This window comes from Ahaetulla prasina, chromosome 13 (assembly GCF_028640845.1).
Source record: "Ahaetulla prasina isolate Xishuangbanna chromosome 13, ASM2864084v1, whole genome shotgun sequence".
Taxonomy (NCBI): domain Eukaryota; kingdom Metazoa; phylum Chordata; class Lepidosauria; order Squamata; family Colubridae; genus Ahaetulla; species Ahaetulla prasina.
In genome coordinates, this window is record NC_080551.1 from 21,466,804 (window position 1) to 21,479,956 (window position 13,153).

The 13,153-nt window shown below is 36.8% G+C and overlaps 1 protein-coding gene across 6 annotated transcripts in view; it reads left to right on the forward strand.

Annotated features, from left to right (window-relative positions):
- The window catches only part of NEO1 (neogenin 1), a 62,399-nt gene that overhangs the window by 17,525 nt on the left and 31,721 nt on the right, over window positions 1–13,153 (forward strand). For 5 of the 6 annotated variants that reach the window (XM_058156057.1, XM_058156054.1, XM_058156051.1 and 2 more), the window contains exons 2-4: window positions 8,237–8,554; window positions 11,852–12,127; window positions 12,770–12,923. In XM_058156057.1, coding sequence (XP_058012040.1) covers window positions 8,237–8,554; window positions 11,852–12,127; window positions 12,770–12,923 — 748 coding nt within the window. Of the gene's footprint in view, window positions 1–2,828; window positions 2,917–8,236; window positions 8,555–11,851; window positions 12,128–12,769; window positions 12,924–13,153 lie in introns of all 6 variants that reach the window. The other variant, XM_058156053.1, reaches the window with a different exon arrangement.

Here is a 13,153-nt window from a genome sequence, read left to right on the forward strand (position 1 = left end):
GCCCAATGTTCAAGTCTGTCAAGATCTTTCTGTAACTTGAGCCTATCTTCTGGAGTGTTGGCTATTCCTGCCAGCTTGGTGTCATCTGCAAATTTGATGAGTTCCCCATCTATCCCCTCGTCCAAGTCATTGATGAAGATGTTGAAGAGTACTGGGCCTAAAACAGAGCCTTGGGGTACTCCACTGCATACTTCCCTCCATGTGGATGTAGTTCCGTTGAGGACTACACGTTGAGTGCGGTTGGTCAGCCAGTTACGAATCCATCTGGTGGTGGTGCTGTCTAACCCACATTTTTCTACTTTATCTAGTAGTAGGTTATGGTCTACTTTATCAAATGCTTTACTGAAGTCCAAGTAAATTATATCAACAGCATTCCTCTGGTCTACTAATTTTGTCATTTTGTCAAAGAATGCAATAAGATTAGTCTGGCATGATCTGTTTTTGACAAACCCATGTTGGCTTTTGGTTATTACTTTGTTTGCTTCTAGATGTTCGGTGATTCGTTGCTTGATTATCTTTTCCAGAATCTTCCCCGTTATTGAGGTCAGACTGATAGGTCTGTAGTTTCCTGGATCTGTTTTTTTTCCTTTTTTGAAGATGGGAACTACATCAGCTTGAATGACATCCTTTGCTGTGTGTTGTTTCTGACTGCCAAGGACTTCATTATTTCTCCTCTAGTTAGCCAGATGAAAAACAGAGCTTGAACACTATCCTTCTCTGACATCTTGCCATTCTGTACATGTTCCAGTGGAAGAAAATTGTTCTGAAAGTATTATTTCTTTATTTTTTCCTTCATATTCAGAAACCCTTCACAAAGGCTTTCAGGTGGCTTTGGTTAAGCTGTTCCTCCTTGCTCTGCCAAAAAAAAAAGTATTTCTTCAGTTTGTTCTTTCAGTAAAGACATCTTCCCTCCTTCCACTAACAAACAAAAAGCTTCAAGTTGACAACTTAGGTTATAGGTTGTTGCAAAGACAGGTGCCAATTTAATTTGTCATACAATAAGTTCTCAGCAGATATTGAACAAAACAGATCATTTTTTTATTTTGGATGGATCAGATGTTTTTCTTGTTACCTTAGCAGTCTGGACCATTGATGCAAATTATGTCATTTGGCTCCATTGGTTTCATTTTGAATAAATTACATGATTAATGCTTTGATATCATTTGCCTCATTTAATTATTTATTCATAATTAAATAGGAGACAAATTAAAACAAACAAATGAAAATCTTAATTGGGTAATCAAATGAACAACATAAATTGTGTCAGGAATATAAATTCAGATTTAACGGACACTCAGTTTTAACAGACATTCTTTCCCCAAAAAAATCCATTAAATTCAGCTTTTACTGAAATAAGGCAGAAATATATCTAAGTGGTAATAGCTCAGTGCCATTCTCTGCACTAAAGTCTGTTTCAGTGAAAGTTTTGTCATGTTGAACACACTGAGTTCTCCTGACTTAGTACCAGTATTGGAACTTTGAAAACACTTTCTGTACCCCATTTAGGGAAAATTCAGGCTTTAGAAGTTAAATTGCAATTGCATGCATTAAGTTGTTTCAGTTCCGAAGGCAAGAAATGTAGTTCTAATGAAATAGTAAATAAGCTCGAAATACCCACACGTTCTTCTCTTCAGCCCTTATAACTAGTTCTCAAGGTTTCTGTAAGGTTTAGTAAAACAATCTAGAACATCTCGAGGGCACCGGGTTATCTAATTCAAATAAATGTTGATGAACCATCTCCCTCATCTTTCCCTAAGATTGCAATGGAGTTAAGCAGCTTTTAATTATGTCACTGAAGAAGTGGGTGGGGAAAGGAAACTCGTCCAAGCAGAACAAGTCAAGGCCTGTGAAAATGCCAGCATTAACTACACGAACAGTTTAGTTTTGTCTTTTAGGAACCATCGGGAGGGTCCTAGATCCAAACGGGAGAAGGTGATTTAAAGTACACATGGACCCAAATTAGGCTAGTTGGCATCTCCTGAAACGTGTCTCTTCTATAATGAATTGCCAGCAGGTGTGATGTGTACATCCAAACATGCAACAAGTAACCTTTTCTTCCTGAATCAGAATCATTTCACAGACCTATTGCCTACATTCCAACTGTGGCATTATGTTCTCCGGTATGGCATGGACATAACTTTAATACAGTTATGTGATGTTAGCAATGTAAACATCCATAAGGGAAGCAAAGGGGCAAATAAAGAAATTTGAGTCATGATTAGTCCATCACTAATACACTTGTGTCCAGTATCAAGCAAGTACACAAATTAAGGAGGTTATGTTATGATGTCATAGCAAATGTTTGGTCATTTACATGTAATATTTATAGATGTCTACAATCAGCAATCATGACATTATGCTGTTACTTAATATGCAGGGCATACATTTATTTATATTATTTATAGATAATATTCCATCTAATTGCATTGACTTTGGGCAGTGTATGAAGATTAAAGCCATCACCACAACATATAACTCACCCCTGGTTAAAACACAGCCCTCCCAAACCAAAAGCCACATACATGTCTTCCGTGCCTTTTACTCCGCAAATTAAAACAATGTGAAAGAGTCATGAGAACTATTTAATGCAAACTACTAATTATTTTTCATAGAAAAGGAAAGTCACACACACACACACAAAATCTTTTCTTTTGTATTCTCTTTTTTTTTTTGGTATTTTCTCTATCACACAAAGAATTACATACAAGCATGCAGCTCTACTGAAATCTCTTATTACCTACAATAGTTCTAAACAAGGGTCAGATGATACGTCTACTTTTTATAAGAACATTTAATTTCTCCTTTCTTCTTTTGATCCATAACAATAGTGCCTGCTCGGTTGGTTTGCTTCTGTCACATGCTCTCCTTTCCTTCATTCTGAGACACACAGCTTGCCTTGCCTGTCTCCCACAGATGGTAAGCAAGGAGGGCCAAAATTATTAAATGTATAATTAAATCTCAGTTAAACTCCTAATTAGTGCACATTTTTATTAGGATTTTAGCTTTCTTTTTAACACTAGATCCAAAAGTATAACCCTAGTTTAATTGGTGTTTTAGATTAGAATGTGCTTCCATTCCAGTAATGAAACTATAGTAGATTGCTGGCACTGGATTTGCTGCAGTTGGGCATTCTTTCAGGTTCTTCTGGGAATTTTTGACTGTTTTGTAAATATCATGAGAAAGGTTACTATGTTACAGGAAAATGATTAACAAGAGTTGTATTTTTTATTTTGCTGAAAATATTCTGTTACAAATAATTAACATGCAGCTTCCTGCATAATCAAAATATCTGGGGATGTAGAAAATTAGATCTATCAATATAACTTTAGCCATGAATTTGTGGAAAGTAAAATTTTGGGATTCAGGTATTGAATAATGGTGATTCTGCAAAGGAAATTTTTCTGCAGCCAAAAGCGTCTGACTTGCCTCTAAGCTGTGTCCATTGCTTAGTGCTAAGAATAGAGCTATAAACAAAACAGTGAATTATGGTTCAGTTATATAAATATATAATGCAGCCTGAATACCAAATTAATTTTATTTGTAACTTAATCACCAAATTAATAACAAAGGAGGGGAAATAGAGAAAAAAATTATGGTTACAATGACATAGTATCATTTTCCCTATGATTTTTTTTTACAGAAATGAGTACATATAATTGAAAAAGTTTATAAATTTAGAAATAATCAAAATGAATAATTTCCCTGCAGTATTAGACCTTGGCGCTCTTATCTATTGATTAGAAGTGGCACAGGACAGATGCAAGGTGTTATCTACTATACATAATTAGCATAAAATTTATTGGCAGGAAAAGTGATTCCTGTTATTATAGAAGACTTTATTTGGCCAAGAAGAGAGTATAAATAAGATTGATTTCATTGCATTAGATCAAGATTAATATTGCCTTATGGAGCAAATTAATTCTTATGATCATTTCTCTAACATGCACCATATTGACCCAGAATAATTAAAATCCAGGAAGAATTTAATAATAATGAATGGGGGGGTTAGTGTTGGCAATGACTAATTAGGAAATACGCACACTAATTACCTTTGCTACGATAGGCATATATAGATGTATATATTGTATGTGGCACATTTGAAATATTCTACACTTCTACAAAACTCTTTTAAGTTTTGAAAGAAATTGCATAAGGTCATGAAATGTGCTGTGATAACATACAGTGATCAACACTAACCTGAAATATTTAAATCCCCTTTTGAAAGAGATGAAGGATGAATCTATCAAAATTATTAATCACCATAGTGACATAATCAATTCAGCAGTATTTATTTGGTATTAGTTATTGGGAAACAACAGCAGAAAGGACAATTAATGAAATTCTGTTTGCTGTATTTTAACTCATTGGCTACAGATCCTTTGCTTTCTTTCAAAACTTCAATTGTTCCAGCAGGGTTCTTGTATTTTAACATTTTTTCCTCTTCGATTGTAATCTAGAAATTGAGGTATATTTCCTCATTCTATGTAGATCATAGCAGAGATTAAAATCATTGTGCTAATCATTTGTATTCTACAAGGCAAATTCCTTCAGCTGAGTCCATGCTCTTAGGACTCTCTCAGTGCTGTGCCTGTCTGTCAAAGGACTGGATTGATGTCAGTGACCTTCAGTAAACATTGCAAGAGTTACATACTGAAAGTTGACTGATGCAGATGCATAAGGTGTTGACAATATGTAAACAGTTTGAATAAGCTGTCCTTCTTTGTAGCAAGACCAGGCAAGCAACCCCACATGCAAAACAATGGGAAGAGAAAGATACCTTGAAATGAATTAGTTGCAAAGTGATATGTTGCTTGCTTGCTCTATACAGCTCAGTGAAAAGGGAACAAATCTACACATCTAAATGCGCATTCAGAATGTTCTTTGCAGTCAGTTGTAGAGGCAGGCAGAAATACTGTGTCTGGTTCCAGAAGTGTCGCACAAAACTGCCAGCTAATTTCATTTTGTTTAATCAATTATTTGGAGATTTGAAATCTGCTGCAGGAAAAATTGCCTCCCAGGGTAGCCCATGAGATTCTTCTTACACAGAAGTAATCATACTGAAATTATATTTAAAATGCTGGTTTCATTTATTATCATCTTTTTAAAGTGCCAAATGCAGATTGGGAAAAAAATATGTCTTTAAAAAGCAATGAGAGGAAATTGCAAGGGAAAGGGATTGCTGCTGAGAGAACTTTATTGTCTAGTTAGACCCATGATAAGCCAGTGAATGAGGCCTTCTCTTATCTCTCTGCAGGTTCATAGGTATAATCAGGCCTGCAGATAGGAGGTGTCAAGATTATTCAGGACTTTGTAAATGTAAATAGGCCTTTAAAGATCAAAATCAGCACCTTGGATTGTACTCGGAAACAACTGGCCAACCAATGCAATAGGCAAGGAGTAAGTGCAATATATCCAGCCACTATTTGTGTATTTCAGCTATCCTTTCATATCATATATTAAAAAAGTGAAAAAATGCATTGGGGAGGTAAATTCAATTTTTTGAGTAAATAGGGCTGTGCAAAACCTCAAGTTTGGTGATTCTGATCAAAGTGGATTCAGTCACATTGTTGAATCAGCTCAACTTTCAAACCAGAAAGTTGTGTTGAATGGTTAAAGGGGATCTAAATCCGCTGGACATTTGAGAGTCCGGCGAATCAATTTCCTATATATAAATTGGTGGTGGAATTGGAATCCAGCTAGCATTGATCAAACTTGCTAAAATCAAGATCACGATTTACGGAAACAATTTTGGAGCGTGGCCTGCCTTTGCCACAGTCACAAGGAGCTACTTTTAGAGCAGCAGGCAGAGGAACACCAGCTGCTTCCCCCAACCTCTTCTCCCATATAGGGAAAGGTGGATGACTCAGTACAGAAACCTCCCTCTCCCCAGCCCGCCACTGGCTCGGGGTCTGGAACCACATTTTATTTCCACTCTTAATAAGCTTTAAAACAAAGCTATTAGAATATTGTCTCCGTTTCTGACATTTTATTTTATGCGCTTGTCTCCAATTGGCAATTAAGGCCTACGTTTGCCAGGGTGTATATATCCTTAAAAAGCAAAGCATTTTTCCAGTTGAAGAGTTTTGATGAAATTTTTACACACACACACACACACACACACACACACCACACACAGAGCATCCTTTTTGCTTTTGTTATTAGGTGGCATGCATGTAGTTCTGACTGCAATGGGAGGGAGCATCTATTTGCTGAAGTTTTTTTTTAAAAAAAACATAGGATGCCCCTTCCCAGGCAATAGGAATAGCTTAATAATGTAAGCTAAATATCCCTAAAGTTTTGTTAGTAATTGAGAAGGAACTCTGCTGGAATCCCAAGGTTGGTTGCCTTGGCAAGGGTTCAGTATCGACCTTGGAAGAACCAAGAGTTGACTTCCTTAGTATATAAGACATCAACATTTTAATACATTCTAAGTTATTGTTCAGGTCGAGCCTTATTTTAAGGGTTAGATATGTTGGCTATATTATTTTTTTCCTCTTCTGTATCTTGTCAATACACATTTAGGAAACAGGACATTTTATGTGTAAAGATAATAATCTTTAGAAGGTGGGCTTCAGCATTATAATAAAAATATCTTGGTCTAACCTCTGAAATTAGCTATAGTGAGCATCTGACACTTTGCCCATGAAGGAGCAATCCTACAGCAGTGCAAAATTTTAATTTTGAACACCCTTAGACATTTATTTTGTTGGTTTGGATGCCATCTAGTGGCTGTGATGTTACTTTAATGCACAAGGAGAACAAAGAGATAAGTAAGTCTTCACAAAGTGTTCCTTTGTCCTGCTTCTTGTTCTATTTGTGCTTTAATTCTGCTGCCTGGTTTAATGCTGTATTTGCAAGAGCTTATGATTTGGGAGAAACATATCTGGCTGCAGAATCTCTCTTTGAGTGTTAAGGGTTTTCCCCACTCTTAAGTTCTTCCCCAAGATGCAAAATAATTTCTAAAAGTTTTCAAGAAATCCTTCATATGGAATATGAAATATTAAGTTCTAAATCCTATAGTTATTGTAAAATGTGTTTATAGGAAAACCGCATTAGGACCCACATTGAGTTCATTGATACATAAAAGACCTAATTCAATTTTTGTTGTTCGATGCCACAGTTAATGTATCAAAATATTGGAGAAACAAAACACATTTTCATTTGGATCAATTATATTACAACGAAAGGAAGATATTATTGGCTAAAAAATTAACACAGCAGCATAGTCTTACATAATTTAATTAAAGGCTTTATGCACAATTGCTCTTCATTTTTATTCTTTCAATTCCATTGGAATGTTGGGAAATAAATGTTGTAAAGGTGTCCTCCGTCCCCGTCCCCCCACCGACCCCGTTGATTCACAGGATACCTGTAATTATCTGCAAAGTGAACAGAACTGAAGCATCTGGCAAGCAAGACACTGAGCTTAATAATAGACGGGATTTGAAAATTGTGGAGAAAAAACATTCCATAAAAAATCCCGGTGAATCCCAGTAATAGAACAGTCGGCTAGGTGCTCAAAATGTTGCTGATTGTTCCATTCGAAGCCCACTTTTCCTCTGGTCATGTGATCTGTAATAAAGCATACGCCACTAGCCCTGTGGTTTCCACTGTATATCAGAGATGCAACAGATTAGTACACTCGGTCAGATAGAAGAGAATGTAGATGCCTCCTGTGGCCAATTCTGATAAAAAGGTTGGAAAGAATCCCAGAAGCCATGATCTGCATTTTTTCCTCTTCTTTTTTAATTTAAAATTGTATTGATAGAGATCAGGGTTTTTATTAATATTTGAGAATGACATATTACAAGATGGGCATGCTAATTATGGGGCCATATATTTTCTAGTGGCACACACTGTTGCACTCTCTCTCTCTCTTTTAAGAATATGGGGCAATGTATACCGAAATCACCTGAAGGGAAGGCTTGTGTGAGACACTTGTTCCATCCTCGAAAAAGGAGAATAACCAGAGGCTTTGTTTTAAATGCCTAGAAGCTGCTGCTCCTTTTTCTTACTCTTCTCTAGTATTTGCCTACCAGAGTGCAAAAGTCATTCTTTGGACTATTAATATGATTTCTTCGGCTAATCTAGACTTCTTTGTGTAAGAAAATCTATGGAAGGTAGATTTTGGAGCAGTGAAAGTCTTTTTTTATATCCATAATAATACAAGATTTCTGTATAATATATTTGGAATGCCCTAAATAATACTATTTTTCTGTCTCTCTTTCTCTTATAGAACCTACAGTGAGAACTTTTACTCCGTTTTATTTCCTAGTAGAACCAGTGGACACTCTGTCAGTTAGAGCTTCTTCCGTTGTACTGAACTGTTCAGCATATTGTGAATCACCTCCAAAAATTGAATGGAGAAAGGACGGGACTTTCTTGAACTTGGTATCAGATGACCGCCGGCAATTGCTACCAGATGGATCTTTGTTAATTAACAGCATTGTCCATTCCAAGCACAATAAACCTGATGAAGGTCATTACCAGTGTGTGGCAACCGTGGAGAGTCTTGGCACCATCGTAAGCAGGACAGCTAAGCTTACAGTTGCAGGTGAAAACGTTATTTGGATAGCTATTGCGCAGATTTCCAAATCTGAGGTTAATGTTTCCACAGAAATAAATGCATATTGTGTACTGCAGGAGAATTAGGCTGAGAAGGCAGTCTTGCAAAAAAAGTAATGTCTATTTTTAAAAAAGGGTGGTCCTCAAGAGACCACTTCTTACTTTGAAGCGTTAGGGCAGTATTTCTCAACCTTGGCAACTTTAAGTTGTGTGGAACCTCAACTCCCAGAATTCCCCAGCCAGCATGGAGAATGGCTGATTGGAGAATTCTAGGAGTTGAAGTCAACATACCTAGTTGTCATGGTTGAGAAACACTGCTTTAGAGGGTTAACTTTAGGGCAAGTGTTAGTGATAATGTTAGATTTATATTAAACTGTGTGGGGGTGGCCTCCTAGTCTTAAAATCAAGTCCAGGCACCTGATGTCTCAATTTACAAACACTACAACTTTTAGCCAAAATAGTGGGCTCCCTTGTTATAAACCAAGGACTAGGTCTGCTTTATGTTATATATCATTTTGATTTATTCATATTGAGATTAGTTAGAAGTACACACTAAATAGCTAAATAACCTAGTATGTGATTCCTGATCCCACCATTTCCTCCCCACTCTATGGAGGTCATTTCCTGATTTTTATTTTTTTTAAATTAAAGTGAAATAGAGAACAATGAAAGGTTGGATGGGCATTGCCTCAGACTTTCCCACATGAAGCAGCTATAGCATTTTTTCTTCTCAGGGGTTTTTCTTCCCGCTATCATTATTGAATGCCTTGTTTTTGAGTGTACTGCACAGCACTTTCCCAACCATGACTAGTAAAATACCTTTGTTTCCCTGAAAATAAGACCCTGTCTTATATTTTTTTGAACCCCGAAATAAGAGCTTGGCCTTATTTTCAGGAAAGTCTTATTATTTTGAGGCATGTGGAGGAAACCAGAGGAAATGGTGGGGACCAGCTGCGCATGTGTTTTCAGGGAGGGCTTATTTTCAGAGGGGGTATCGGCCATGCACTCGAAAGCCTGATTGGGCTTATTATCAGGAGATGTCTTATTTCCAGGGAAACAGGGTAATACTTTTGTTACTGACAAGATGGAAGTGTGGTCTCCAGCCCTTCTGATAGCCAAGATTCTCATTTAATTTGGGAGATGATCTATCTCATGAGATCATTGTTACTGTTCTCTGATTTGCTGATGCTGTCAGGAAAATCCAGAGCCTCCTTTTCTTCAGTGGGGAGTGAAAGTAATGAACCTTCATTTTATTACTTTCCTCATTACTTTGTGGGCTTTGATATCTTCCAGTCAAACAAACATTTCTCAGTCAAATAATTTGGGAGTTTTAGAAGCTGCTAATTTATCAGCTTCAGGTTAAACAATCAGAATGTGTTTTAATTGAATATATTGCTTCTCAGCGAATTTGTGCAGCCAAAATTATTTTTATAGTACATTAAACATTTTGAAAGAATGATTAACTGTGAACTGGTTTAAAGCATTAAAAAGCTTTTTCCATCTAGGTGAATTGTTACTTTGATCACCATTTGCCATTATATTTTCCTCTTTCATTTTTCATGGTTAGAAAAGAGTATAGCGTTAGTATGGTTGGTTGCACTGATGTTGGCTGCCAGATGTTTAGGCTAGATTTGACATTTTTATCAACCTATCAAATCCTTCCCAGGGACCTGGGATAGGCAGATGAGATGTTGTTTTGTGGTGTTAAAGGTCTCATCACAAGATGTAAGCTGTTGCAAGTAAAGCTGCTTTTTATTGTTGATTGATAGTGATTTTGTCAGTCCTGATGTTGCTCCAGATGTTTCAAGATTTGCATCCAAGATGCCTATGACTATTGGTACTATCTGTGCTTTCTTTTGCTACAGTTTTTCTACCTCTGTTTGCAGGTCTTTGTATTTTGTGATATTCTTTTCTATTCTGCTGCCTCCAGGTACTGTCAGATTTCTTTGTCTTTTTTTTTATATCAACAGTTGTTTATTTGGGAGTATTCTGTAGCAGCTGCTTGTCTGTCTGAATTCCAAAGTTCCAAAGTACATTAGCTTCTTCATTTTCTATGATTGTCTCTTTTTTGTGGCCCCATCTCTTCTTGCTTGCAAACAAATGTTTCTTGCAGATCTTCCAATGCACCATTGTTGCTTCTTTCTTATGCTGCTGCTTGTAATCAGTCTGTGTGATCTTCCTGCAACAATTAACTAGGTGATTGACTCTTTCTTTCTTTGCAGAGGGCAATAGTTGCTGTCTGTTGCTGTTTTTTCAGTGTTGACTTTGTATATATTTGTTCTTGTGCAGCCAGAATTAAGCCCCTCTGTCTCTGTTTCCCACTCTTTAGCCATTGGGAGGTCTTGTTACTTTTTTTATATTCCTATTTTTTTTAATATGCCAACTATGTTTTTTTTAAGCAAAACAATGTAGAGCTTAACAGAACTGGAAAATGTAGAGTCTATGATGAAATATACTCAGAGGCAGGAGTTGTTTCACATTTAGGCAGGCTATAGAGGGTTTTTTTTCAGCATTAGTGGTTCTAGACCACTCATCTAAACATTTGCATTTTTATAACACTAGAGGTAATAGGTGTGGCATGTAATAAGCTTTCCATGGGATACAACTATAATAATTATGGCAGCTATGCAGATTCTATATTTTATGCTGTTGCTGTTTATGGACTCACTAGTGGAATAAGTACTTGTGTTGTAAATGCTTGTGTTAGTGACTTGTTTTTGTCCTTTTAAGTCAGTGTTAACTCCTGGCTACTTCCTGTTCTAGCCTCTGCAATTTTCTTGCCAGAGTTTTGGGGAAATGTTTGCCATTGCTTGTTTCCTAGGGTTGAGAGAATGACTGGCCCAAGGTCATTCTTTTATATTTTATCACATCTTTTCTTTTTATGTTTTTCTTTTTAGTTCATGAATTTTTTTTAGCTTTACATAACTATTCATCTGACATGCTACTTTCTCCCATCTGATTTTAAACTGGGGTTCCAATTAGGCTTTAATGTAATTAAATATGTGAAATGAAGCAGCTGTATGATATCAGTTTCTACTCTCTCATTATTGGTTATGGCATTCAGAAGAAATTTCTCAGAGGTAAACTAGAATCTATAATAACAACTTGCACTCCCCATGTTCACAAGACACCTGGACAACAAATTTATGAATCTTTTTATGTGTAAAAGAATGCTAGCTTAAAATACTGTTAGAATGTCTCAGGGCAAAAACAAAAGATACAGGAATGTACTTGCATTGTTTGTTTATTCGTTTGGTTTTTTTTTTTTCATTTTTGTTGTCTTTAGGGCTTCCAAGATTCATTACCCAGCCAGAGTCTGCATCTGTCCATAGAGGAAACCCTATAGTTCTTAACTGCGAAGTTAATGCTGACTTAGCGCCGTTTGTCAGGTGGGAGCTGGATCATCAGCCCCTCTTTCTGGACGATCGTGTCCTCAAGTTGCCAAGTGGAACTTTAATTATCAGCAATGCTACAGATGAGGATGCCGGAACTTACTGTTGTGTTATCGAAATTGGGGGGTCTCCCAAATACAGCGATGAAGCAGAGATTAAAGTTCTTCCAGGTACAGGCACCTGCGCTGAGGGTTCTCCTCTCCTGGTTCTTTCTTGCGCATCACGAATAGGGTTGTTCAATGGGTGTCAGAAATTTGGTAAAACTTGGTATTCAAACTTGCTAATTGGAAATGGATGCTTCTCTGGGACCGCTAAAAGTCCTTATAAAAGTTTACTCTAAAGCAAGGATATCTAGTCTTGGTACCTTTTAAGATCTGTGGACTTCAAGCTAGCTGGGGAATAAAGTTGCCAAGGTTGGACACTGTTCTAACGGTTTCAATTTTCTTGCAAGGGGGTTGTAAATGTTGTACATTTACCTTGATGAAGGTATCTTTTCTTTTATGTACACTGAGAGCATTTGCACCAAGACAAATTCCTTGTGTGCCTAATCACACTTGGCCAATAAAAAAAAAATTCTATTCTATTCTATTCTTGTATTTTAACAAAACTTTTATACACCTGTTTTGGCAAGACAGGTGTAGTTTTAGACACTGTGGCAAGATAAGGCCAGTGTCTATGCCAATTTCAAGCTTATTTCTCTAATCCTAATTTGCTGTTAAATATTTCATTAGAAGCGAGTGGAAAACCGGTTAGAGTATTATATTGCCATCCCTTTTCATTTAATTTAACCTATTTCCTGATATTATTTGCAGAATCCGACCTTTCTTCAGGCTTGCTTTTTTTGAAACAGCCCTTTCCCCTTACCAAAGTGACTGGGCAGAGTGCAGTTGTGCCATGTGTTGCTTCAGGCATTCCTATCCCTCTAATCCGATGGACAAGAAAAGAAGAAGAGCTTGTTACTGAAAAGTGAGTCTTTAATTCTGATGTTCTATGTGGAAGTCACAGAAATTGTTGCTGTTGGTAGACAGCTGGGTAGCAGACAGAGCCAGCCAGCCATTACTGTCCCGTATCATGGAAACTGCTAAAAAGAGGGACCTAATAACTCTCAAAATGTTGATGAAAGGGGAGGTTTGTCAAATTTGTCTCTGAGTTAAGAAAGCATTGAAATGGCAACAGTAGGGCCGCCTTCTTTCAAA